Below are 27,893 nucleotides of genomic sequence, written 5' to 3'. Positions count from 1 at the left end.
GGGGTGAAATAGTAGGTGACCAGATTGGGAAGAAAAATGGGGAGCAGTAATAATAATAATCAATGTAGCAGCTTTAAGAATGGCAAAAATCTAACCAGAAAATTACCAGAACTTTGGTGATATAGTTCTGATCATCTGTCTTCACTTCTTATCAACTTTCCAATAAAATTGGTTAAAAAACAAACAAGAAATAAAATGGCATAAAAAAATTTGGCATGACCCAAAATGGAAAGAAAACCGTATCCCATTTGTAAAAGGACAAAATATACAAATTTAATATGATTTTATACGACTTTAACTTCCAAATACCTTTAAACAGTCTGTGAAAGCGTTTTACAAAAATTTATTTGCATAAATATTTTACTGACTTCCACAAAGGTGAGTTTGACTTCCATTAAAAGTGAGGATTTTTTTTCCCCCTCATTACCATTTTGTGGACCTCATCCATACGCTTCAGATGCAGTAGATGTGAGATTGGGTTGATTTAGTCTTCCTTTACAGAGTAAAGCTCAGTACTGCAGATTTTTTTACCTTTGCTGTCCTCCTTTTTTTCTTCCTCCTTTCTCTCTTTCTGTTCTCGCGCTCTGTGTTTATGGCAAGGTAAGGCTCTCAACCCTCTCCTAGTCTCTCTCCCTAGAGCAAGTTAAGTTTTCTCCACAGGGATCACAGCACAATTCCTTCGGCCTCAGCAAATTAAGCCTTTGTTTCACAGGTCATGACCCCGACCTGGACTGTGTGGATAAAAGTGTGTAAATGTGTAGTGTAGTTTAAACAGCTGTGGTTACTAGTACTAGGACATTAGACTATGACCAATGCTGATTTGTGGTCATCACCACTTCCTTCTTTCTCCTCTATGGCCGACTGTCAAAGCTCTGTGGTTCACTGATTCAGCACAGAGCAATTAATACAGTATAATGTGTGATTTCATTCACCTTAAATCCACAGCGTTCATCCTCATGTATGATCTATGATCTGAGTCAGAGATGTGTGAGATAAGTGACTTAGTAAAAGCATGCAACAGTAAAAGTATTGAAACACTGCCATGAGAAAACCATGACAAAAAAAAGAATGAGTTTGTAATTTGTAAAGGTTTGTAGCATTTTCTTGATGATGAAATTATGATTGAACTCTATGAAGGTTCTCTTATGTCAGTGAAATTGGTTAGGTTTAATACGACTGTTTAATGCTCAGCAGTAACACGTCATCTTTATAATCGCCATTCTTAGGGCGCTTTCACACTTGGTATGAATTTTATTTTTTGGTAGACTCATCAGTTTTCTTTATTGTTATTGGTACCAACAACACAAGCAGAGAAGATCGGTTCTCTTTGGATGCATGGCATGCCATCCTGCAATATACCTGCAAACAAGGAGCCGATCCCATATCAGAAGTTTTCTTGCCATGCAGGCTTGGCAAGAGACATTTTTATTTCATTTCTCCGTTCAGGCGCTCACAAAAGTGAACTAACTACACAGCTTCCAATCTATGGTTTTATACATCAGTAACCATGACAACTCTTTCCCCCAGCAACACAAAAAGTAGAAACGGTAAGTAACTTGACAAATTAACGTGAAAAGTCAAACCAGTCACGTTGCTCAGCACGAGGGTCTCGCAGAGAACCCCAGACGACCAGGGATCGGCTCTCAGGACCCCAGGTTCAAAAACCGTTTCCACACTCCATCGGTCAACTGAACTGATGGCTCAACCAGATCCAGAAAAAAAAAACCCAAGTGTGAAAACGACCCTAAATGTAATTTATCGTTTAAAGGTGCAAAGGGTACAGTGTTTCTAAAGGAGACATCCTCCTCATGATCAGTCTGGCTTCTGATTTATGAAATCGTTTAAAGATAATAAAGGTAATATTGCACGTAATAACTAAGTGCTATTTCGGGAGCTTTCCTACCCCGAGCACCTTTAAGCAAACCTTTAAGTCTAATCATAACCGTGTACAGTGTGTATAAGGGAACGTATGTAGGAGGAGACAGCAGGGGCTCTGTATGACTGTTTTCCTCTATAACAGAAGTCTTGATACCTGATCAGATTCAGAATGTGGGTGAACTGATCAGAAGCTGAGTTTCCCAGAGGTCTGAATCATTTGTGGTTAAACTTAACACTAACAAAATTCTTCTGATGGAGTCCAATGTCATTTTTGCTGAAGAAATGGGAAACTGAGCGTGTTCTCTTTGACTGTGTACTATGTTATTATATTTCTCCGATATAATAACATGAGGTGAATTTGTTGACCGGCTGCTCAACTTCTGTCTCTGTTCCCTGTCTCTTATTGCAGCAGCCAAGAGTTTGCTGAATAAGAAGGCCGACGTCAAGGTAAGATGTCCTCCCGACCATGCACTTTTTTTCCTTTTTCTTTTCAGAGATCTGTCAGTGTCTTTGCTGCCGCTTCCCTTCACCCCCTCCTCCGTGTCAGTGTCCATATAGCTGATGTGTGTCCCTACGTCTGATTGTTACGCCATCATTGCTTTCTGTTTTGATAATTCACTGTTTGCAAAGCACCTAATGTCACATTCTGTCTGTGTGTCTGTGCCAAGTCTGAATGATGGAGAGAAAAGGTTATAGTATTTTCAGCATTCAGAATTATGACCTTTTCCCTTTCTCCCATTCTTCTGTTCCCAGCATTTAGAAATAAACACAGAGCTAAATCACTGTGCGACACTTAATTGGCTATTCTTCATACTAATGCTTCCCTGCATTATGCTTTATTTCCTGTAGGGCACAATAGTTCAGGTTTATAGATGGGATCAGTGCAGGGTTATGTATTATTGAAAACTAAAAACAGGAAAGCCGAAGTTAAATAAATAAAATAACAAAGAACCTTTCTTACCTCTGATGTAGACGATCGGCCGAACCGGGGGCTCACGTCCACGTTTGGTTCCTTAGTTTTGCACTGGAGCTGCTAGGCTTATGTAAATAAAGAGGAATGAAAGTCTGTCTTTAGATAGGTGACATAATTAAGATACACGCCTTTCGTAAAATAGCAGGAGCATCACTTACATACAGGTTGAAATTCTGATTTATCTGCCAAACCTAATCTGTAACACATAATACACCTTCCAGCTTCAGAAGGAACCAAATCATGATGGGGGGGAAAAAGGTAAAGTGGTTGTCCTACATGGCCGCCTCCATCAACCCCAGCCTTTCTGTGATACCGCATACATCATGTCAGATTATACAACGAGGATCCTCTCACGATAAACCAGCTATTAAAGAAAATGAGTACATTTTGCAGATATAAACCGAAACATGGGTGTGGTATAATATAAACACGTTTTAAAAGATTTTTAATTAATAAAAGAGAACGTAGGAATTTAACATTATATTAATTTAAGTGATTTAATTCGTGTTTATATTTCTTCCTGTGTTTACATGAGTAGCAGTCCTCATATTAACGGCATGTCACACCCTCAGATTTTTTTAAAACCCAGCTGTAGTCATGTCTATGAGACATTATTGTAGAACCGGATGCGGTTTAAGGCAGATATTTATACAATATCGATTTTAGGTGACTTTCATTACTTGTTATCCAGCATAAGCTCCAGTGCAAATGACACCAGACATTCGTTTTGGTGATAAGTATTCAAAGTTGATTTTGCGCCCAATATTTTCTTATGCTTATTATAATCATCCGGGAGCGTTTGCCAAACAAGATCACAAAGGCAATGGCATGGCCGGAAAGAGGTAAAGAAATGAATTAGAAGATTTATTTCCATCTCAACGTATGTGTGTGTGAGTGTGAGTGGTATCTAGGAGGATTTAATGAGGAAGGCTGTAATGTAAGCGAGGGAATTTTGATATCTGGAATAACATTTTTCCAAAAAGACGACGTTCGCATTTCAAATTACTTCTTGTGGACGGAATATCCTCGTCTAATTATTTTTTTATGCCTCCTTCACACCCACTCGCAAAAGGCTACAAGTTGGATGCGTGCTATTCATTTACTGTAATCACTTTAGGTCTATAATCCTAGCAACTATTGACCTTTTGCCCCACATCCCTGATGAACACCTGTTACACTAATGCACCTTGCTCCTGCACAAGCCGTTTGTGTGTTTATGTGCGTGTGGCTGTGAGAGAGAGAGAGAGAGAGAGAGAAGTGCACATGCCAGTTGAGAAGAACTAGTTCAGATGGGAATATGACTCCTGTTCCAGGAATAGCCACAAGTCTGAACCCTGGAAACTCTGTGACCAGAAATAGCATCACTGTGCTCCTCTCATCGCCTAGCAACAGGCTCCCCCGTGTCCTCCATCAGCCATTACAAACATCATCATCATCTCTCTCTTTCTCGCTTTCTCTCTATCTCTCTCTGTTCATGACTCCTGCTTTCCTTCCTTTCTTCTTCTTGGTTTATCCATAGCTGCACCAGCTCCTCTCTTGGTTCTCCTCAGACGCCTGTCAAAGATCTGAAACGTCCTGATTCATTTCTGATCAGACATGCTTTATATTCAGAGATATGCAGCGTCGGTGCTTATGTAACCCTGCATTCGAATGTAAAGCATCTTTTGCTCTGCTGCTTCAGCAACTGAAAGATGTACAAAAGGGGATGCGCACTAAAAACCTTTTTCCAACGATTTGATATTCATTTTTTTTTCACTGGAAAAAATTCTTTCTTTACATCGAAATATTTTCTTTTCTTTTTTTTTATCAGAATATTATGATAAATGAATTGATTCAGGTGTGGCTCCCGTTTAGCTGGAGTGACAACATGCAGCACCATTAGGCAAGGAAATAAAATAAAAAAGAAAAGAAATAAAAATTATAATAATTAAAATAAATGCAAATAATAATAATAAAAAAATGGTTTTGTTCTTTTTTTCTCATCCCCTACAAAAGCTGTATCTGAATGTCAAAATTTTTAGCTTTTAATGGTCTAAAAACCATGGAGTGCCATGATCGCTCGTGATTAGTGGAAATACCAGGCCTGAACAGAAAAGTAAAAGAAATATATAATTATTTTTATTATATTGCTTGTTATTAATAAATAAAAATTAAAATAGTTGTAGTGTAATACCTAAATTCCTTTATAAAAAAAAAAGAAAAGTAAATAAATAAATAAATACTCTTTGTTCCCCTCACATAATTCGCTTTCAACAGATTTATTTACGCTGCCTGTTGCACTCACATAAGTAAATGAGAAGTAAATAAATATTATACTAGATAATATTAGTTTATTTTTAAAAAAATTGACATTTTGCATTTTCCTGCATCTGTAGTTAATAATTTGATCCCTCATATCTTAACCGTTACTTTTCATTTCTGGCCACAAGTACATCACATGAAGCACTTCACTCTTTCTTGCTAAAGCATGCACTTTGTTCTTGCTTCTCCGCGAAGTAAAACACCTTGTGCTTCCACGTCTCCACCTATTTACTGCACACTCTTCCTTTCCTTCATTCCTTTCTCCACTTCCTCTTTCCGATTACCTCGTCTTTAACCCTGAAGGACCTTACTGTCTTGAGGCTAAGTGCTCCCGTCACGTCACTCTCCCGTTCCCGGCTCGGACCAGGCGCTTCAGACATGTGTGGAGCAATTCCCACTGAGTTTCCTGTTACTTCAGTTAATGATGGATGTGTTTGCCATTAATCGAAGCTACTCGAAGTTGACCCTTGGATAAGACGTTTGTTTTTAGAATATTTATTAAAAGATTCACCACAATTTCTCCCTCTTTTCATCTTTCCAGAAGAGGAAGTCAAGCTCGACTGTTCAGTACATGGTGAGAACGTTACTTCATTTGTTTTATCCTTTATCCTATCTTTCATCTTCCCCTATTTGCCTGTTCACAAGCCTACCACCTGAACCAGAACCTGTCCTTTATCCTCTACCCTGAAGACATGACGATCCAGGTTTTCACGCAGTTGCTTTCTACCCGCTTTTCTCTCTGTGTCTGTGGCGTATACACTTTCCTCTTGTTTGCTCTGGTGAATAAGCAGTAAACCTTCTGTCTTATACTCAAGTAAGAAGAACTTCACACTTCATAAATGGCTAATGATGCCCTCTGCTTGTTACTCAGGTTTCCTCACTCAGCTGAGCATTTAAGCGTATCTCATTCTCGCCACCTTCGTCTCCTAATCGCTCTTAAATGAAGTAACTACCACGTCTCTCTCGGGTCTGCACTCACCACTTGGCTGCTCATGACCGTTTCCAAAAATCTTTTTGACTTTATTGGTCTGCATATGATTGCTCAGTATTGCCCTGTGTGTGTGTGTGTGTGTGTGTGTGTGTATGAGCGAAATGGATTCAACTGTTTAATGACATAATACAACCTGGGAAATAATATTATTATAACAGAAGATAAAACTCACTTTGCTTCAGTAACCGCTTTATCCTGCTTGGGGTCACAGTAGAAACAGGAGCCTGTCCTCTTAACACTGAGCCAAAGGATGGAAAATATCCATGAGACCAAATGTCCATCACACGGCATCATACACACACTGACACACTCATTCACACCTATTTATTTGACCCAGTCCTCCTACTTGAAATCTTGGTAGGTGGGAGGAAACCAGAGAACCCAGACAAAACCCAAGCAGACACGAGAAGTAACCCAAGCTCAGGATCCAGCTCAAGATCAGACGCCAGATACCTCCTACCTCCTCCGTGCTTCCTACAGTAGAAAGCAATAACGATAATACACTTTATTTATAAAGTACTTTATAAAAACTACGTTATGCAATATATTTTTAAAGAAAGGAAATCAGATTTTCTTACTGCTACAGATTTTCACTACTGTGTGTAGCCTTCACAGCCTTTAATAAAGCTTTTCATCCGTTTTTTGCCAGCGGACAAAATTAACAGCACTTAACTACAGCAGTCCATAAAGTGCACATTAGCATAGAGTTACTTAAGTGCTAAGTATCTAAGCTTATTTTATTGCAGCTGTAGTGAGTGTGAGTTTTATACACACAAAACTTGTGTGTATAGCGCTAAGGAAATGCAGGGGAATAATGGTAGGCACTGCACCATTATAAACAATGTCCGATGTTTGTAAACCAGCAGCTTAGCCCAGTTTACTGTTTCTATTACAGTTGGGCTAATATCTTGCTCCATGTTTCTTACACGCTTTCCATGATAGATACCATTAACATCTCCCCCTCGATCTGCATAGCTGTGTGTGTGTGTGTGTGTGTGTGTGTGAGTGTGTGTGTTCATTAAAACTAGTTCCTGACTTTGTATGAAGTAAGGTGCATCCTTGTACTGTTTCTAATCTAGCAGACTGTTGTTATGTGATGAATGCAGCATCCCTGTGTTCAGTGTCCAGTCATGTATGTCTGAGCCGGTCATTTCCTTATTATTATTATTATTTTTCTTCCACCCCTATTCTTCTCTCTCTGCTTTATGTGTCCACTACATTCTCCCAAGCCGCAGAAAGTCTGCTTTCAGGAAGTGCTTGAAAGAGCTGACTTTGCAATAAATGAGCATCTGCTTATTTGTCCTTTCATTCATTTCTGTTGGTTTGTCGACATCTTCTCTCAGCATCTGTCTTCCTCCCTAATGATGTGTTGTTTTTTCTTTTTAATTAAAATATTCATTAATGAATTTATTTTTCTGAATATTAGACTGTGAGGGAAAGGGAGTGTTGGAAGTGAAGCAAGAAGAAAGCTTTATTTGGGCCAGAGTAAATACGCATCAGAATATGATTAATTATGTCCTTGTTATGTGTAATGAGCCTAATGGATTTCTGAAGTATAATTAGCAAGAAAAGCATTTTTATCACGGACATGTTGTTTATACTAACCTCTCTTTCCCTCAAATCACTGGCTTTAAAGAACTTTTTATCTTAGATCTTAAATACACACACATGATTGAAAAACACACACATGACTGATTGGGATCTGTGTGTATGGTTGTGTTGAGCGACACATGAAATGCATGCTGACCTCTTCCTCCATCACATTAAACCTGTTTCCTCTTTAACCCTGTGTGTGTTGTGTTTCCCTGCACAGCCCCAGACCAACAGCACCAAAAACAGCATAGTCACGAGCCCCAAAGGAAACCTTCCCTCTCCTGCACTGGTATTTACCTCTCTAATCCTTCCTTCCTTCCTTCCTTCCTCTGTCACTCTATTCCTTTACCCCTTGTCCCTTCTCTATTTTATTTATTTATTTATTTATTTATTTATTTATTTATTTATTTATTTATTTTTAAGCCTTTTTCCACTTCTCCTTATCCTGCTTGTGAGTTTGGTGTGGGTTTCTCAATCCCTTAGCTCTCTCTCTTTTTCTTTTGTTTTTTTTTTTTATTTAGTTAGCTTTTTCTCATTTTCTAGGAGAATAATGTGAGAAGATATTTTAGATTCATGTCTCTGGTGATGTAGCTATTTGTGACACCAGGAAGACATGTTATCAGATCACGTGTCTGTATATATCCTTGCATCTTCTTATGAGGGTAGAGGAATTATGGTTGGAAATGTGCATAGTATCATGGCATTTATTAAGCGGTGAGAATTTTGGACACAAAAATTTCATATTATGTAAAAAATTAAAAAGCAAACAAAATGAAATCAATCATGTTTGAGTAGCTGAGATGAATGGTGGTGTGCTGTAAAGGAAAAACGTAAAAGTTACGAACAGCAGTGTGGTGATCTTCTGATAGCTGTTGTGCATTCTAAGGTTATGAAGATGCTAGGAGAGGTAGCGATGCAGTGTGTTTACAGCAGAGCAGATTCTCCAGTCACAGGGATTTCAGTGCTGTCCGCATCCCCTGGGTGGAGAAACGAAGGTTGCTGTAGTGTGATTTTTTTTTTTTTTTTTTTGGATGTGACTCCATGATGGGAAAATACGGCATTTTTGGAAAATCTCATCTGGACATGAATGAGGTTAGAAGCACTTGAGCGAGGAACTGGTAGAAGGTAAAAGCCAAGTGTGAAGTGAAATCTGATTTGCCCATCTGGACACTGAACTTGCAGCATGTATCATTGCTGGTAGGACAAACAAAACCCAACGGATCTCTTGGTCTAATCGGGATGCTGGGTTTGTGTCAGGGTGTTTTTCAGAAACTGCTAGACCTTTTAAATGTGTATCTTCATTCCAGAGACAGTAGTGATCTTTGCCTTATTCCCATGCTGATACAACCCTTCGTTTTCATTTATGCTAAATTCCACATCAGCAAAGCATACCCAAGAACTGCACTGAAAAGTAATGGATATATAAATAAATATTACTAAATATTACAGCTGCCTCTCTTCTGGCCTGTAGAGAGGCAGCTGGATACCGAGTGTGTTTGCAGTAATGAATGTGTAACGGTCTGCTGCAGTGGCTGATGCAGATGGCCTGGACTGATGCAGAGGAGTCTTTTAGGGTGAACGCGGAACTGTGAGCAAGTGCGTTTAGTCAAACACACACACACACACACGCATGCTGCTGCAAAGTCTTGGAAGACTCATGCGTGAGTATCAGGGAGTGAACTCTGCTCGGAAGAATGACTAGCACTCAGACTCATACAGCCGCTACAACACGTGGCGCAATATATCAGCATATTTTTAGGATCTCTCATAGTTACCCTTTAATGCTGTGTGTGTGAGAGAGAGAGTTTGTGTTGCTTTGCCTGCTTGTTGGTGCACATAGGTTTTCTCAACCTATACAGAAAAACATGCAGGCATTTCAGACTCCAGCTGTTCCCTAGATATACTTAAATCACTCTTAACTAACTGATTTAAATCTTATATATCTGGCACTGTTGATGTCTCCCGCTTAGATGAAACAGGTATTTTATTGTATTATCATATTTGAAAACGGAAAAAAAATACCTTTACTGATGTGATGGTTGAAGTCAGAACACAGGCAATGTTAAGCAGGGATCATTTTTATATCAGTAACAGAAGACATTAAAAACAAGGTTTGGAAAGTCACAGACTTTTTACACTGAATCTGAAACATCTGGGTAGAAACTTATTAAGGTCTTGGATTGGAACAGGTAACACACCAGTAACACAGAAATCTCCTTAGATTTAGTATAAGTGAGACAAAAGCTAGTGTTGAATATTAATATCTTTTAAAGCCAGGAAATTACATTAAGCTGAAACTAGCACATGAAATGATGGCGCCTTCAAATTTCCATTTTGTTCTGAAAACCCTCTTTTAGAGGGAGGATCAGTTGATTAGCTTCCCATAGCTTGGCTTTGAGCTCTACAGTATGTATAGGACGTTTCATGTAAGCAGTGAAACATGCCAGGGTGTGATACAGCGTGTTTTTTAAGTGGGAAAGACAAACAAAACCAAGATTGTGACTTAAGTAAGTGCAGAGTCACCCAATACTTTTCCATGCTGACACTGGAGACTCCTTCCATAAATGAAACATAAACATCTCCTTACAGAAAACCATATCAATGATTCTTAACGATTAATTCAGATTTAGTTCACCGTACCTCAGTCCACAAGTCTTACATATTAGAACAAGAGCATTGACAAAACAGGTTATGGAAAATTTCTGACCAATCAGATTTGAGCACTCGAAATCTCTGTAGTATAAAACAAACCTACTTGCCATGCAGTGAGTCATGGTCAGAGACTTGCCCGGCTGACCCTTCCTACGGCTTTAAACCAGACATTTGGGCTGAAGAAGACGCGTGCTGATGGAGGCAGAGGGTGTGAGGTCAGAGCTACTGGATGCCAGGAGGCTTAGGAAATTTATGAGCTACAAACACAGTTCCAGTGCTGCCTGGCAACCAATAAGACAGCAGCTCCTCTCCTAACTGCCATCTTCTATCCAGGACATTAGGAATGCCTCATTGATCTGCAGTGCAACAGAGAGATCTGATATTTATCTAATTTTTTTTTTTTTTCTTTTTCCTGCAGATGCATGTAGTGATTTCAGATGTGACTCCAGAATGCATAATGTTTGTTAATTGTTTATTTTTAGCCAGAAAAAAAAACGTCCTCTTCACCCCCAGGTATCACTGTTGGCGGTTGCCCATAGTGACAGTTGTCATGACAATGACAACATCGTAATGCAGGAGGCGACTAATTGCTGATTGGTCACTGGAGAAATGTTACTTCCTGGGGCTTGGTGAAAAAAGAACAGCAAGGAGATGATCCCTGACGCGAGAACTGTTTCCTAGATCGATCTAACCGAGACAAAACTGATCCTGCTCTGCCATTTTCTGTCACGGCAGGAGTAAGAAATCTCTCACCATAATCAAATCCAGTGTCCGGGGTTGCAGGACTGGAGATTATTTTAAAGCTTTAAGCCTGTAATATAGTTGCAGCGGTAATTAGGATGTATAAAAAGACTGAAAGTTTTGACATATCCTCAATCACCCTTTGTTAGGATGTGTATTTTATTCCTCTTTTTTTTTTTCTGGGTTGACAATGTTCAACACCCATCCACCTCCACAAGATTTCACTGTTCCTGGAGCGTTTCTCTTTCTCTTTTGTTATCCTTTCTGTCTCTCTCATCTTCCTCCATTTATTTCACATCCCTCATCCTCTTCCTCTTGTGTGTCTTTAGGAAGCTCAGACCACTGTTATACATAATCCATTGGATGGGATTAAGGTATCACCCCCACAAACAAGCTTCTCTTTTTTTTTCCCCCTCCACTTTTTTTTCTGTTTGATTTTCATGTGCATTTGATTTTTGCTCCTCTGACGTGTCGCTGCATCTCAGGCGAGCATGAGTGAAAATGTAGTGCAATATTAGCACTGATATGGTGTTGTTGTGACATTCAGTGACTCCTCGCATGCCTGTTAGAGCCTGTTTAAGTCATTGTAGTTGCTCAGTATCCATAAGCATGTATTATTCTGAGAGGCTCTTGAATTGAAACCGAGAGGTCTTGTCTGTACATAAGGTGTGTGAGATATGGAGATCAACAGTTGGCAGAGATAGAAATCATGGCGTCTCCTCGCCGAGAGTCTGCGTTCAGATCCGCTGAACTGTTTGAAGCGGCCATCTCCTGGCGATGTTTAGAAGTGCACCGTTTCAACCTGCATTGCGTCTCTCATTCGACATTCCCGAGAAGCTGTCTTCATTATTTTGCCGTGAGGAAATTTTTAGGTTACTTTGTTATTCCTGTCCTAATTAATTAAAGAGAATGTAGCAGAATAGTCGGAGGAAAAAAAATTCCCTTTACATTTTATTGATCCAGAACATTTCCATTCAGCTGTTGAATGTCTTTAATAACCTCTGATATCAGATCAGGTATGAGAATGCAAATGGTCTAGATAAAGACAGGCCTCTGTAGATCCGAGCATGCGGTTCTGTTGGCTTTCAGAGCATACAGTTAACCTTTACGTGTCTGGTGAAGCTTTAATAATCAGACAAAACCTCCACAAATTTTTACTCATCCCTCACATGACTGACCCCGAAAGGTCAAACCTACCCAACCGATAAAATCCAGTTTATATTCTAACCTTATATCAAACAGACCTAAATAATTCATAGTGCCGCTTCACAAAGACCCACTCCTTCACAACATGGAGCCTTTGTGGACGCTTAAATCAGATCAGTTCGAAAATAAATGATTTTATACCATCTATTCATTTTATATATTTCTTTTATCGGATTCATGTCACATTTGGATGAGATTTTTGGACACAATTCATTTTGACCAGGCAAAGTGAATTTATTGTTTTGTCGTATACTTTTTAGTGTTTATTTCTAGTTCAGACCCCTAACTGGAACTGACCTTTTCTTTAAAAAACAAAAAACAAAAAAACAATTATAATGATAAAACAGCTGGAGTGAAAACTGCATGATGATAGCTAGTTAACTAGTTCATTAAATAGGATTTGCCCTGCTGTATAAACAAATCATCTGCGTATGTGCAAATACCACATGCTCAACACAAGCTATTAATCCTCAAATAATGAGTCACTTGGTTTTGAAAAATAATAATTGGAAAACTCAATTGAATTACTCATTTTAATTTTGGTTGCTAATAATGTTTTGAGCAATAGACACTGTAAGCCTGTCAGTGCTAGGCTGTTTTCATCGCTCCATGCTCTCTTGCAGAGAGGTGTAGCAGTTTATTGGGATGATAAAACGAAGGAAAAGAGGCAGTCTCGGGATTATCTAATCATACCGTCCCAGATACTGACGGCTCAGCTGGCCTATTTACAGCAGCTTCTAGTGAGTGTCCTTGATGATCATTGCAGCTCGGCCATGACAGAAGCTCCTTTCCTTCCCTCCTCTCCTTTCCTCTCCTCTCATATGACCTCCACCTCCTCCCTGCTCTCCTGGCATCAATATGTCATTGTGTTTTCATCTTTTACACGCTGTTCTTTCTTTCTCCTCTCAATTTTGCGTGTAATTATTTGCTGAGGAAAGCCGAAAGGAGGCCAATGAATAGTTTAAGTTACTCCATCCTTTTTTTACAGACCGTTTAATTTCTCAGACAGGATTATAAATGGCCATGGCTATGTTTACACACAAAGATTGTCATCAGTCCTAATAAATTCATCGCTGAGGCGAACTGAGATCTCCCATTTACATGCATGTTACATCATCTGTCGAATTTATGCACAAGCGTCCTGCCAGAGCGTACAGGACTGCCTAGTTTGAACTAGCTCGGCTCATAAAGAGCTTATAATCTCCTTGCTTGGGTTTACAACAGATCTTGATGTTTTAAGCAAACCTACTATGATATTAGCTGAATAGCTCTTTCGCTACAAGTCTTATTAAATGTTTATTAAAAATGCTTATTAAAAGTCTCCTCACTATACCATTGCTTTGTAGCTGTCATGTTGGTCAGAGAGTATTTAAGCAATATCACCAGAGCCAGAGCGCAGGTTACTGAATATCGGCCGAATCACATTCCTGAAATTGACCAGTTTAGGTAAAATAGTCCGACTTGGAGCTTAGTATTGTGCTTTTCTGCTGAAGTTTGTTCGAGTGCAGCAAATGTAGCTTTTACACTGTGACGGTATTTTCTTAGACAAGATCCCAGCATAAAGCCACAGTTCCAAGAGCAGCAGTGGTGAGCATCACAGCACAAGAGCAACACGCAGCATTAGAATAGAGAGTTTCTCAGTTTGTGCAAATGGGCTGTGAAGTGTCAGAAAGTCAAACTGTAAGGATCCCATGATGTGGGGTGTTACCTGAAACAAGTAGAACAAATATATTATATAGCAATGTGATCCACACACATGCCATGAGCCAAACTGCAAGTGACAAGAGCTGGTTAGAAGAAGAACTGAGGGCATGAAGCCTTTATTATCGCCACACATACATTACAGCACAATGGAATTCTTTTCTTCGCATATCCCAGCTGAGGAAGTTGGGGTCAGAGCTCAAGGGCAGATATGATACAGAGAGGGTTAAGGGCCTTGCTGAATTGGAGCTTGGTGATGCTGGGGCTTGAACCCCCGATCCAGCCCAGAGCGTTAACCACTTGAGCCTCCATTGCCCACTTAGAGACAATTAGCAACCTCATTTATCCCTACGAATGAATAAGAGCTTGAAAAATGTACAGTTTTTGGTAATCAGCCAATCACGTGACAGCAGCCAATGCATACAGTCCAAATGATTAACCACATTTCTACTGCTGTAACCTGGTTACCTTAAAGTCCAATCTTTTGTGCATTATTTGAGCTTTTCTACTCGACATGGATGTAAAGAGTGCTCCTTTCTTCCGTCTGATCAACAAGGCATTTCTATCAACAAAACTGCCGCTCACTGAAGGGTTTCACAGCAGGCTGTGTTAATTCTAGAGACTATGTGTGTGTGTGAAAATCCCAGGAAATCAGCAGGTTTGAGTCACTGAGCATATATTTATATAGAAATAACCAGAAGTGTACTTCTAAATGACATTAATTGGTTACCTGAATCAAGTGTTTATAAAACTTTGTTTTAATACAGATGAATAAAAGTAACTTCCAAGTTATAGCCTTTGTAACTAACTTTTTTTTTTTTTTTTTTTTTTTTTTTTTTTTTTTTTTTAAGCAGACCCTATTTACAACATGAAAAATAGTGTTGAGCCTCCAGAGTCATATTCTCTTTGGAGTGTGTAATGTGTTTGTTTAATATGCGTGTGTGTGTGGATATATAACAAGCATGTTGCAACTCTTCTAATGAGGTTTGCCACGCATCAGCGGACACTTAATTGTATGTGATCCCTGGAGGTTTGTTGTCGAGATGTTAATTTAGTATACACGTGTTTTGCTGTAAGAGTGCACGTAGGATTATGTCACCCTCCCACCTCGCGGAAATGAACGCTCAAGTTTATTTTTTAACAGTATTTTTTTCCCTTCTTCTTCTTTTTGCCCCAGGAATCGTCTGACAGCAGCAGTGCCACAGTGGAGGATGAAGACATGAAAGGTGAGAGTAGGAAGGAGCTGGGAAAGGAAAACAATGCTATACTTAACTTTAATGGGAAATACTGACTCTGAGTGTGTGTGTGAGAGAGAGAGAGAGGTTAAAAGCTGCCTTGTAAAACATTTAATCGCGAAACCCAATCTTTACAGTGCATGCAATGTGCAAGGGTGTGTGTGTGTGTGTGTGTGTGAGAGCGAGAGAGAGAGATTGATTGAAGGATACATGCCCCATGTTGGGATTAGTGTGCATAAGTCACGGGTGTGACAGCAGCAGCACTGGTTGTGTTGTAGTGTTGTTGAATGCTCATTATTCATATAGATGATAAGGATCTATTGTGAATATCTTCTCTGGATGATTACCTGTCATATTTCGTAAGTTTGCTTGTATAACGGCTAAGTGTTTTCATAATGTCGGTGCTTTCCATTTTTGATCATTGTAGAAGCATAGGAGACACTTGATTGGACCTGACTGATTACATGTTTTGCTGTTTTTGCCGTGTGATCCTCTTCTTTTAAGTCTCTATAGGGCTGTCAGATTCATTCAGCAATGCATTTACATGTTTCATTTTGTGCTTTCATTATTTGAGGCTTACAGTTCTACTGAATATTAATTAATGGTAATCATTTTTTAATCAACAAGGACAAATTACAGGCGGTTATGTCATCATTTTAAATATAAACATTTATTGTTTCAGATTGTGGGGTTTTTTTTTGTTATTATTATTATTTACCACAAGCAATTATATTTTGTAGAATTGTTTACAATAATCGGGAGTCACATAAAATCCACCACGCAACCCATTCTCATGAAGGGATCGTTTTAAACCACCAACACGCTCATGTGCGCTACATAGGGTGTGTAACGTAATGTTGTTGAACTTTTATAGCGCAGTTTCGTTCAACAGCGTGGCTCAAATAATTGATATTTCGTTCAACAGCGTGGCTCAAATAATTGATATTTCAAAAATAAAATTCTCTGAAAATACGTGTAAAATGATGCATCATGTGTTGATGTTTGAGAGAATATTGTGCATCCATGTTGTTTTATAAAAATTATTTATTGATTATATTTTATCTTTATTTATTTATTTATTTTAATCTTACTCTATTTATTTATTTTTTCTTACCTGCTTTCATTTTTTTTTTTTTTTTTTTATTTACTTACTTATGTGTTTAAGTGTTCATGTTTTTAAAGTCACACCCTTCATAATAGTTTTTATGTTTCTAATATAGTACTTTAGAGTACAGTTTATTGCTTTTTATCCTCAGCAACATGGGTTGCAGTTTCTATCTATCTATCTATCTATCTATCTATCTATCTATCTATCTATCTATCTATCGAGAGATAGAGTGATAGATATTTTTTTCATATATAGCATATATAACTTTATAGTTTCACATGGAAGAATCTTGTAAGCTTATTCATTCAGTTTAATAGCATCACCTGTACACCTGCTCATTTAAATTATTCGGCCAATTATCCAATCAGCTGAAGCGTTCTTTTGTGCCCACTGTAGCAGATTCCTCGATGCGGTCTTCTGTTGTTGTGGTCCATCTACCTCAAGACTGATGTGTTGTCTGAGATGCTTTCATCTCAGCGTGGTTATAAAGGGTGTGTTGTCTGAATTAATGTAGGCTTCCTGTGAGCTGTTGCATCAGCTGGGTGTTTTTGCCTACATCTGCGGCTCACTGGATATTCTTCGTTTTTTTATGCGTACGTTATGTTTAAAGTCTAGAGACAAAATGCTCAGGTGTAAGCTCAGTTTCCGAAATACTCAAACAAGCCCATGTAGCACCTACAAAGACACTGAGATCATATTCTGATGTTTGGTGTGAACTGGAGCTCTTGCATGATTTTATACAGTGTGCTGCTGCCACATGATTGGCTGATTTGGATAATTTGATGAATGAGCAGGTGTACAGGTGTTCCTATTAAACTGGCTGGTGAGTGTCTTTGTTGCTTATGTTTTCATGTGGATGAATAATAATTGTACATGTATATCCTCAACTTTGGTGGCCACTTTGTTATTGCCAAAACCCCCTGGTGTCTTATAGCCCTGGTTGTTGCTTACAGCTACATACATTACAGTATGTTTTCCTTCTGCTCTCTCTCATTGAGTGTTTCACATTTCCATTTCTGGTGGCTCTTTACAGTAGGTGACACCATCACGGGTCCATAATCTGTCTATTTATACTCTCATCTCTCTGTGTTGCTGGTGGGGTGGGCCACAGGAAAGAGTGTTGATAACAGCTCAGGTCAAACGCAGTCAAATCTCAGCTACCAGGCAGACCACACAGTTCAGGGTCCTGTCCCTCCTGTCTTCTGTGAGTGACACATTGTCTACTATGACCCTTGGCCTAATTCGATTCCTCATTTCCCCTTGCTAATCTGTCATCCTGTGTGTGTGTGTGTGTGTGTGTTCATATCATTTTAGTCGATCATATGACTGTGGGTGATTAAAAACTGTAGATACTTAACTTTAACCTTTACTACATTAATCTTTGTTTCTGGAATAATAATAATAATAAAAGTGCAGATTTTCTTTTTAAAAAAAATCAGCATGTTGAGAAGTGAACAAATTCAGAATTGGTTTTTTTAAATCGCATTTTAGAGATTCGTGTTTCGTCTGAAAACTGATCTTGCGTTCAAAACTATGTACTTTAGAGGATCTCAAAGACTGGTATGCAAACAGTAATGGAGGATTTTAAAATAAAACACTAACCATAATAGTTACCTGGTTAATGTTAGTGCTCAATAATTGACCATAGGGATGTGATTTGAGACACAGTCTGTGTTTAATTGGTAGAGGACGGGGTGTCACATGGTGCTGTACTGCCTCGCTTTTTCTCTTGGTGTTGCACCATGTGGATCATAGCAATATTTTTTGAAGACAAGCAAAGATCCAAATGACTACATGATACATCATCATGTATATGTAGTATGATAATGGCTTTAGCATTTATCGCTGCAATATTTGATCGGCACTTAAGCGTAAGCGGTTTAATGCATATGGCACCGGAAGGTTTCTTGTCTGTTTTCACCTTTCCACTGCTGTGTCTATGTCTGTGTCCTTCATCCCTCACGTTGACTCCTCTCTCTTTCTCTCTGATTTCTGCCTCCCTCCCCATTCTCTCGTTTCTTGGCCCTCCCAGCCTCCACCAAGCTCTCGGACCTGCTGGGTGTGGTACGCAAGGCCTCAGGCCCTGCAGCTGATGGTGAGGGGAGCACCAGTACCCCCTCCCCCACCCCCCAAACCCCCAACATTCCCATGCAGAGTAAGTATAAGGATGGCGCTATACTGGACATGTAACTATATGTATGTGTGCGCACATGGCTGCTTCACAGTAGGTGGTGTTGGTACATTTTTTTTTTGCATATTTGGAAGATTATCTTGTCAAGGACAAACAGTGCTTTCCTGTAGGATTTCATACTTCAACTATTTGGGCAAGGTTATTTGGTGCATTGAGTCTGCTGCTGCAATCATGTCTCATCCTATGAGTGTGGACAACATGGTTCTGCCCTGAGTTACCCTGAAGCCATAATTGGAAAATAAAAAATTGTTTTCCAAGTTGGAAATCTGAAGTTTTGTTTGCTCTGAATGTAAGTTTTCTCTTTTAAATTGCTGTCACGTTGTTCACCATATAAACAGTAATACAGTCACATCCATTGTACAGTATATATGGTGCACAGCAGGGCATATCATATACTGCTGCTATCATATACATTGTATTAGATCATCATGCATAGCTCTCATTTCTGAGGTCACTTAACTAATGCACCAAACAATCGTGGGATATGTGGGACAGCCATCCTACGTACACATATGCATAGTTAAAATGAAGTATAACGCCAAGTTAAGAGAGACCAAAATACAAAGCTAGGCACGCTGACAATTTGTCCCTCATGTTATGATTTAATGCCCATTCCATATCAACTCTTAAGCTTTTATAAATTGTAACCTGGGCTCTAAATACCCTTTTTCTGCTGTTTTAGCCTTTTTATGTTGCATCTGATTCCTTGTTACCTAGTCCATTGTCATTCTTTCCTTTCATCATTTCTTCCTTTTCCATCCAATCTCCTGTTCTTCCAAACATTTGCTTTGTTGCCGAACCGTGCAGTGTCGCGCCTGACAGATCTGATGAGCAGCGTGCGCAAGAGTTCAGTCCCCCAGGCCGATGCTGACTCAGCTACACCCAGTCGACCACACAGTGTCCCGAACCCTGCTCAAGCTCCAAACCCTATTACCGCCCCCTCCCAATCCTCCCCTCCTCCCCCACAGTCCTCCTCCAGCCCCCTGCCTGCACTACACTGTGAGTACTTTACATAGAGAGTTACATGCCGTTGTTTGTTGTGACGCTGCCTGTAATGCTAACAGACTAACATGCGCCTGACGTGGTTGACTGATTTCTCGAGGATGCTGGAGAAAGTGCGTTGTTCTGAGATATCAGGGATCTGTGACCATTAGAGTTGCAAGTGTGTGACTGGGAAAGCTGGTGTGTTGAAGCATCATGGTTGACGTGCTGGTGCTTACAGGGTCCATGCATTAAGAAGTGAATGTTCTTAAAGGTGATTCATGACTAGCGCGAAGCTCATTGTGTGGCTTTGTGTGTGTGTGTGTGTGTGTGTGCGTGCGTGTGTGTGTGTGTGTGTGTGTGTGTGTGAGTTCGAGAGGAAAAAAAGAGAATGTGTTTCCTGATATTCCTTGCCTGTTTTCTTTGACAGCACGCAAACAGGAGATCATTAAAATCACCGAACAGCTCATCGAGGCCATTAACAATGGAGACTTTGAAGCTTATGCGTAAGTCACTAAGTATTTGTTTAGAATTGTGGGTGTGTGATATCCATTTTGGGCAGAGTTGTGATGGATTAATGAGTACATCTTTTATTCCTTTTTTGTTTTTTGTCCAGGAAAATCTGTGATCCTGGTTTGACCTCATTTGAGCCAGAGGCTCTGGGGAATCTGGTGGAGGGCATGGACTTCCACAGATTCTACTTCGACAACTGTGAGTGAGCTAAATTTCTGTAATAAAAACTCCTTAAAAGTGGGATCTAGTATTTACATAAAGTGTTTGTCTGTCTGGGTTTCCTCTGTATCCAACAACTACCTCAGGAAGCAGGCCTCCACAGCTTTATTTCTTCTGACATACCTTTTTTTTAACAAAAAGCTATATTTATGTCCAGCCTACAGTCAAGACAAGATGCAGCTTAAGTCCACCTTGAAATAATCTGTAATACATTTCGGATTGAAACGCTTTATGTAATCTCATTCTCATCCAGTATTGTCTAAGAACAGCAAGCCCATCCACACCACCATCCTGAACCCTCACGTGCACCTGATCGGTGAAGACGCTGCCTGCATAGCCTACATCCGCCTGACGCAGTACGTGGATGGTCAGGGCCGGCCACGCAGCAGCCAGTCGGAGGAGACAAGGGTGTGGCATCGCCGGGACTCCAAGTGGCAGAATGTCCATTTCCACTGCTCGGGAGCTCCTGCTGCTCCACTGCAGTGAAGGTGAGCGTAAAAAACACTGCAGGGATGTTCCCTCATTATCTTTATTTTCCACTGGATACTGATCTTTGATGAAGCGTCATGGCAGTTGTTCATGTGTGTTTGTTTGCAGGGACAGTTTGTTGTTGCGACATGCAAGAAAAGCATCCAGCCAGAGAGGGAGAGAGAAAGGAAGGGAGAGGGAGGAAGGATAGGAAGTCCAGTGTCAGTGCCTGACCCTTCCACACTGGGCTCCGCCCTTCACCTGTCAATCACGTCTCTGTGCAGTGTCCACCCCGCCCCCTCCCTTGTTCCCCCTCCCACTGTGTTGCCACACCGTGCTGTGTGTTAATGAGCCGAGTGAGGTGATCTCTGACTGTCCGTGACGTGTCACGCTGTCTCGGTGTGAATGACGAGCCCGTGTGTTCACCCATTTTTAATATTCTAATTCATATTAATCATTGATATTATTACTGTCGTTTATTAATATGATTACTACACAGAAGCAATCGTGTGTTATTTGTACAGTTCATATTCTGAATGCTAGTGGTTTCTGAGTTAAGCCCTTTTTTTTTTTTTTTTTAAATAGATAGCATGGCACTCGGTGTATCCACGGTGGTTGTTTCTATAGTAACAGAGGCAGCGAGTTGAAGCACAGTGTTTGGTGTGGGATGATTCAAGTTTAACTACGCGTGCGTGTGTGTGTGTGTGTAGGGGCAGAGCTAAACAGAGTGATACACAGCGATGTGTTTGGGGTCTTCCAGTCTTTCATTGTTCCCTTTTCAAACAACGTGAAAAGAGCGTCTCCTGAATCGGCTCATACGCCTGGTTTTTTTTTTGGTTTTTTTTTAGGCGGATCAATTTTTATCCGATCGCAAAGGAGCTAACATCAAGAATCGCTAAATAATATCACTAAAGTATCTCTGTGCTCACTTCTCGTCACATACTCCAAAACCGATCTGAGCAGCTCTGGAACTGACCAGTAATAAAGCAGCCCATCAGACATGTCTCCATATTCAGCTGAGCCAGTTACTGAACTGTATGAAAGACTGTGTGTGTGTGTACATCAGTAGCATGCCAGCTCAAATCGCATTGTAAGCCATAATCCAGCTAAAGGTGCTACATATCACTCTAGCCTGCATTTGTCCTAACAGCACAAACAACACATACCATGAGTTTCCTTGTACCAGCTAAAAGCTGATGCATGGCTAAACATCCGGTTTATTCAGGCTTATTAAGTGATGAAGGATGTAGCGAAACCCTCTTGAGTAAAGATCTGAAATTTCATTCATTTCGACACAACTTCAGGCTGCGAGGTTGGTCTTTTGTTTTGTTTTGTTTTATATCATTTCTAATTTTGTCACAAGGGTTGTTGTTGTGTTTAACTATAAGTATATATCTTAAGGTTAAGGTTAAATGTAAGATTCGAAAAATATAGCTCTCTCTCTCTCTCTCTATATATATATATATATATATATATATATATATATATATTTATATATATATATATATATATATATATATATATATATATATATATATATATATAAATAACAAATGATTTGTTCACGTTTTTGTTTTTCTTTTCGAAGGGGCGTGTTTGTACTTGAAAGCAAGTTGCGATGCTGGAAGAGGAGGGATGATCTGAGGATGAGGTATTGTCGAGCGACAAACTTATCAAAGAGATACGTCAGGGAAAATTTTTTTTCTAATATGAGGATTTCGCAAGTTCAATTCTCTTTACATGAAGTGTACTTAAGACAGATCGCATGTATATCATGTCCAGAGGAGCCGGGGCTGTTAGAGCTGCGGATGAGGGTGAGAGAAGCCTATTGATCAGGGGAACGAGAGAAGCTTTTGTTATTCATCGTTTGTGTCCTCAGGTTGTATTTATTTATTTATGTATTTATTTATTTAAGTATTTTATCTCACTCCTGTCCTTTGTACACTTTTTTTCCACTATTATTTTCATTCTTTTACAGACAATATCAGGCTTTAGTGAATATTATCAATAAGCTTCGATGGGCACTTTTTCTTTTTCTTTTTCTTCTCCCCGAAGCCCCTTTTTTTTTTTTTACAGATCCTACGGTTGAATCATTTTAAAAGCAGTCCTATTCGTGAACTGGAGCGACCCCCAGAAGGCAGTCATGCTGGGTTATCTGTTTCGGGCTCCAGCGCTGTGCTTCGAGCCAGGGTGTATTCTCGAGCTGATTCTTTGTGGATCCCCCCCTTTTTTTTTTTTTTGTCCCACTCTGGATGGCTCATCTTGTCTCTTGTCTTGACACAAAGTGATATGAGACTAGTACATATGTTTTTGTTTTTTTTGTTTTTTTAATGTGTGCTATACAAAAAAAAATAATAAAAATACCCCCACCAGTTCACTCCTTGAGTATTTAAAACAAACAAAAAAATAACAACAAAACAGCATGTAAAATGTATTAATGTTCTTTGTGTGTTTACCATTGAAAATAATCATGTAAAATAAGTGATGCACATTATTATTATTATTATTATTAAACAGGACACACAGTATTAAAGCGGCAGTTTACTAGAGTTTTAGCCGGACTTTCTTTGCATGACAAGTCACTCAAACACGAAGTTTGGTGTTAATCCTCGTTCTTTTCTTTTCTTTTCTTTTTTCTTATTTTCATTTTCTATTGAATGCTGGTTAACTAAACCTCTCTCTTATCTATTTTCCAAGCTTTGTAAGTGCATAAAAATATTTTTGTCTCTGGATGAACGAAAGGTGTAATAACACTGATGAGATCGAGATTATATATATATATATATATATATATAATATAATAATAATTGGTGATAATATTTCAAGGCATGCTTTTGTATTCAAGCTCCTAGGTTGTCAGTGCAGGTGGCTGACATCTGAATGAACAGGAAGTGGAATAATTGCGGATAGACACTGAAGTTAATTATTAGTGGTTGTGCTTAATACACTTTGACCTGTGGAGTCGGTCTTATTCATCAGGGAGGTCGAGGTGCTCGCTTTCAAGCTGCTCGGAAGAGGCACGAGAAACGGCAGAGAGGTTTCACGTGATGAGAATCGTGTAGTAATATTACCTGCACTGACAACGCCAACACTCGACTCGGTTGTTTCAGTACCGTATCGTTACACTCTTTTTCCTGATTCCCTGCCGTTCTTCCGTTTCACACCTAGTTGCTCTGAAGTCTTCACGGTAGCCCGCTGTCAGTTTTGGGTTCCTGTATAAGATGATATACTCTTTTATTTCTCGGATTATTCTTACTCTTATCGTTGCTCTGTTCTACAAACTTGCTATGTGTTACCTGACTTAAGGAAATGTGTTCAAGTGTTCTAAATAAAAATGAAGATTTAAATACTAAAAGGATTCTGTGGATGTTTCATCGATCGGTTTCTTTATTATATTATTATTATTTGACTTAGACAGATTACAGTCATGTCAACAAGAAAAATTGCACACACTTCATAAATAAATCGTATTTATACAAATTAAAACAAATATACAGATATTCAGGCAGCTCTTTTGAATCAGGCAAGCTTGACCAATCTCTCACTGGCCTCCCAGAGCTTTTTGGCTACACCGCTGTCCTTGGCGTAAGGTTTTAAAGCGGCGGGTCTGCAGTCGCTGAAGTAGCCCCCGTTATGAGCCGTGACCTCATCCGATACGGCACAGTGCACGACCGTCTGTGCCCCCGCCTCGCACGACACGAAAAACATAAACATGATCACCTTCATGAATAGCTGATACAGGAACGAGTAGTGACACGTCCAGTTACTCTGCACGTAACCTGCAACGAGGACGAGAGGTAAAGATGAAGCACACCTACTGCCATGACATGATTATATAAATATGCAGAAGTGGAAATATCTACATGAACCCTAACGTTTACAATATCCGACTCCTTTCCATGGTGCCTGTGTATATAGCTCTAGTCTTTATAGAGAGTATGGATAGCTCCTGTTCCAGAACAGGCAACAGTGAAATATTTGCACCCTTCAGAAACATTACTCTCTTGAAGGGTGCCGATAGTTTTGCACAGGAGTGGACTATATTTAACAGACGTTTGTGTGAGAGAGAGTATATTCATATCACCAGGATGCACAGCGTAGGCAGTGACTCCTTTGCCCTCCGTGATGCGAGCCAGCTCCTGGGTGAAGTAGATGTTTGCCAGTTTGCTGCGGCTGTAGGTGAAGAAAGGGAACAGGTTGTAGTTCAGATCCTGGAAGTCCAGTTTCTGGTACTTGTAGCTGGAGCAAGTGAGGTTGATGACGCGGCTCGGCGTGCTCTCCTTGAGCCGTGGCAGGAGAAGATTGGTCAGGAGGAAGTGACCCAGGTGATTTACGCCAAAGCACATGGAAAAGTTATCATCGGTCCAGTCCAGGACACTGGGAATGCCTGGAGAGAGGGAAGAAAACAGGATAGTTCAGGACTAGCACACAGCTTTTTATACACTGTAAGAAAATCTGAACAAGCTTCATTACATACATCAGCTATACAGATACCCTGATCAGGCACAAGATTATGACCACCTGCCTAATATTGTGTTGGTCCCCCTTTTGCCCTGACCCGTCATGCACTGTGTATTCTGACACCTTTCTATCAGAACCAGCATTAACTTCTTCAGCAATTTGAGCAACAGTAGCTCGTCTGTTGGATCGGATCACACGGGCCAGCCTTCACATCAATGAGACTTGGCCGCACATGACCCTGTCGCCGGTTCACCACTGCTCCTTCCTTGGAGCACTTTTGATAGATACTGACCACTGCAGACCGGCAACACCCCACAAGAGCTGCAGTTTTGGAGATGCTCTGATCCAGTCGTCTAGCCGTTACAATTGACAAACTCGCTCAAATCCTTACGCTTGTTCATTTTTCCTGCTTCTAACATCAACTTTGAGGACAAAATGTTCACTTGCTGCCTAATATATCCCACCCACTAACAGGTGCCATGATGAGGAGATCATCAGTGTTAATCACTTCATCTCTCACAATGCTGTGGCTGATCGGTGTATATTTCGTTAAGTTCTACATTACTGTCAACTGTTATAGTGATTATGCCCTAACAGCATCATCTGAAAAAAAGCACACGCACAAAAAGGAGCGGTTTGTAATATTTTAGAGCCATCTGCTGCCTGAAAGATGAATTGCAAGCACAAAAAAAACCCACTTAAAAACTGTCCTTCTCACATCAACTGACTAAGTTTACATACACCGTCATGCTTCTTGGTCTAGTGGGAAATAATTACAACTACACATCAAATCCAGTGTGTCAACAATGTCGTCGAAAGGCTCTGTGAACTCTCCACCGTCCTCACCTGCATTATTGATGAGAATATCCAACCTCTTCTCCTTCTGCAAGAAGTTCTTGCAGAACTCTCGGATGGATCTCATGTTGGCCAGGTCCATCTCCATGAAGAGCACGTTCATGTTGCGGCTCCGGTTCTTGATCTCCCTCACAGCCTTCCTGGCTCGGTCTTCATCCCTACAGGCGAGGATAACTCGAGCTCCTCTCAGGGCCAAAGCCACGGCCGTCTCTTTACCGATGCCAGAGTTACCTCCTGAAAATAGAAAGAAATCAACAGTTCCATTTAGAGATTGCCAAAAGTTTTGGAACACCCCTCGAAATCATTAAATTTAGGTGTTGTTTTTCAGGGGTTGGGTTTGGCCACTTATTTCCAGTGAAAGGAACTCTTAATGCCTCAGCATACCAAGACATTTTGCATTCTCCTAACTTTGTGGGAACCGTTTGGGGATGACCCCTTCCTGTTCCAACATGACTGCACACCAGTGCACAAAGCAAGGTTCATAAAGATGAGTGAGTTTGGTGTGGAGGAACTTGACTGACCTGCACAGAGTCCTGACCTCAACCCGATAGAACACCTTTGGGAAGAATTAGAGCGGAGACTGCAAACCAGACCTTCTCGTCCAACATCAGTGCCTGACCTCACATATGCGCTTCTAGTGGAATGGTGAATAATTCCCATAAACACACTCCTAAACCTTGAAGATGTTATAGCTGCAAAGGACGGGCCAACTCCATATTAAATTCAACAGCATGTAAAGGCAGATGTCCCACTTTTGACCTGGATCGCAGTCTCTGCTGTAATTCATCCCAAAGGTGTTCTATCAGGTTGAGGTCTGGACTCTGAAGTTCCTCCGCACCAAAATCTCTCATCCATGTCTTTATGGACCTTGCTTTGTGCACTGGTGTACAGTCATGTTGGAACAGGAAGGGGTCATCCCCAAACTGTTCCCACAAAGCTGGGAGCATGAAATTGTCCAAAATGTCTTGGTATGGCTGAAGCATTAAGAGTTCCTTTCACTGGAACTAAGGGGCCGAGCCCAACCCCTGAATTCAATTATTTTTAGGAGTGTCCCAAAACGTTTGGCAATATAGTGTATCTCATAGAAATGAAGGAATGTATCTTTAATGAGTATTTAACATGATCAAAGGCAAATATTGTATTTGTGAAAAGTATAATGATGAATTCTTCCTTTGTACTGGTTCCTTCAGAGACACTTATAATACTATATAATACGAAAATTGAAGAAAAATTGAACTAAAATGATTAACAGCAATGGCTGGATTTAAAACAGCTCCTTACTGAAAGTGAAGTGCACTAGTTAGAGTGCCTACGTCATTATTTCACCCCCTACGTAGTGCGCGACTATAGAACGTAGGCAATAATTTGAAATACGGCCATTTTGTCAATTAGTCCTAGCGGCTTACCAGTTATAAGAACCGTTTTTCCATCCAGTCTTTTTACATCCATGCAGTACCTCCTGCGTTTCATCCATTTCGTTACCAGGAAAGACAAAAGTGCAGCGAGAATTGTATACAAATGATACATTTTCTTACTCGCTAACTGGCTAGCTATCTAAACGCCTAGGCACCAACGTTAGCTAACAGCTAGCGGAGTAAACGTGCAAAACATTCGCGTGTAAAGTGTCACAGATCCATGCAAAAATAAATAACTCACTATGACTAACACCCAGATATTTCCATCCAAGCTTCATAAGCTAGTTAGCTTCCCGTTTTTTTAGCTCGTACTGTAATGACATCCCAGGCACTAGAATGCGCCAGGGAGTTGAACCGATACAATGCTAACGGCAGTAGAGTTAGTGTGGCTCGATTGCAAATAGCATCTTA

The 27,893-nt window shown here is 40.1% G+C and overlaps 2 protein-coding genes across 26 annotated transcripts in view; one reads left to right on the top strand and one right to left on the bottom strand.

The window, feature by feature from the left end:
- The window catches only part of camk2b1 (calcium/calmodulin-dependent protein kinase (CaM kinase) II beta 1), a 58,969-nt gene extending 36,147 nt beyond the window's left edge, over window positions 1–22,822 (top strand). For 5 of the 24 annotated variants that reach the window (XM_058374451.1, XM_058374443.1, XM_058374450.1 and 2 more), the window contains 10 exons: window positions 2,288–2,325; window positions 5,694–5,726; window positions 7,957–8,025; window positions 15,214–15,262; window positions 18,412–18,534; window positions 19,378–19,569; window positions 19,982–20,057; window positions 20,168–20,262; window positions 20,537–20,771; window positions 20,881–22,822. In XM_058374451.1, the coding sequence (XP_058230434.1) occupies window positions 2,288–2,325; window positions 5,694–5,726; window positions 7,957–8,025; window positions 15,214–15,262; window positions 18,412–18,534; window positions 19,378–19,569; window positions 19,982–20,057; window positions 20,168–20,262; window positions 20,537–20,769 (908 nt within the window). In that variant the 3' untranslated portion in view covers window positions 20,770–20,771; window positions 20,881–22,822. Of the gene's footprint in view, window positions 1–2,287; window positions 2,326–5,693; window positions 5,727–7,956; window positions 8,026–11,458; window positions 11,504–15,213; window positions 15,263–17,490; window positions 17,584–18,411; window positions 18,535–19,377; window positions 19,570–19,981; window positions 20,058–20,167; window positions 20,263–20,536; window positions 20,772–20,880 lie in introns of all 24 variants that reach the window. The other 19 variants (XM_058374457.1, XM_058374467.1, XM_058374462.1 and 16 more) reach the window with 10 other exon arrangements.
- A 298-nt stretch (window positions 22,823–23,120) lies between these two features.
- On the bottom strand, window positions 23,121–27,861 carry si:dkey-174n20.1 (uncharacterized protein LOC796174 homolog). Of its 2 annotated transcripts, none has more exons than XM_058374470.1 (4): window positions 27,474–27,861; window positions 26,059–26,301; window positions 24,836–25,138; window positions 23,121–24,530 (listed from the first exon to the last, which is right to left on the bottom strand). In XM_058374470.1, the coding sequence occupies exons 1-4, from the start codon at window positions 27,592–27,594 to the stop codon at window positions 24,271–24,273; spliced, it is 927 nt and encodes a 308-aa protein (XP_058230453.1). In that variant the 5' UTR covers window positions 27,595–27,861; the 3' UTR covers window positions 23,121–24,270. The 2 variants fall into 2 exon arrangements, with proteins under 2 accessions (XP_058230453.1, XP_058230454.1); XM_058374471.1 differs by having other exon boundaries at window positions 27,724–27,861.
- Between the last annotated feature and the right edge of the window lie 32 nt (window positions 27,862–27,893).

This window comes from Hemibagrus wyckioides, linkage group LG22 (genome assembly GCF_019097595.1).
Source record: "Hemibagrus wyckioides isolate EC202008001 linkage group LG22, SWU_Hwy_1.0, whole genome shotgun sequence".
Taxonomy (NCBI): Eukaryota; Metazoa; Chordata; class Actinopteri; order Siluriformes; family Bagridae; genus Hemibagrus; species Hemibagrus wyckioides.
Note: the sequence above shows the minus strand (reverse complement) of the source record. Positions and strands in the feature narration are given on the sequence as shown.

Excerpts from the sequence above, each read along its gene's own strand:
- si:dkey-174n20.1 (XM_058374470.1), bottom strand. The coding sequence starts at position 27,594 with ATGTATCATTTGTATACAATTCTCGCTGCACTTTTGTCTTTCCTGGTA. Across the intron at positions 25,139-26,058 it reads TATTCTCATCAATAATGCAG|GCATTCCCAGTGTCCTGGAC; the intron begins GTGAGGACGGTG and ends CCCTCTCTCCAG. Across the intron at positions 24,531-24,835 it reads TGCCTACGCTGTGCATCCTG|GTTACGTGCAGAGTAACTGG; the intron begins GTGATATGAATA and ends TCCTCGTTGCAG.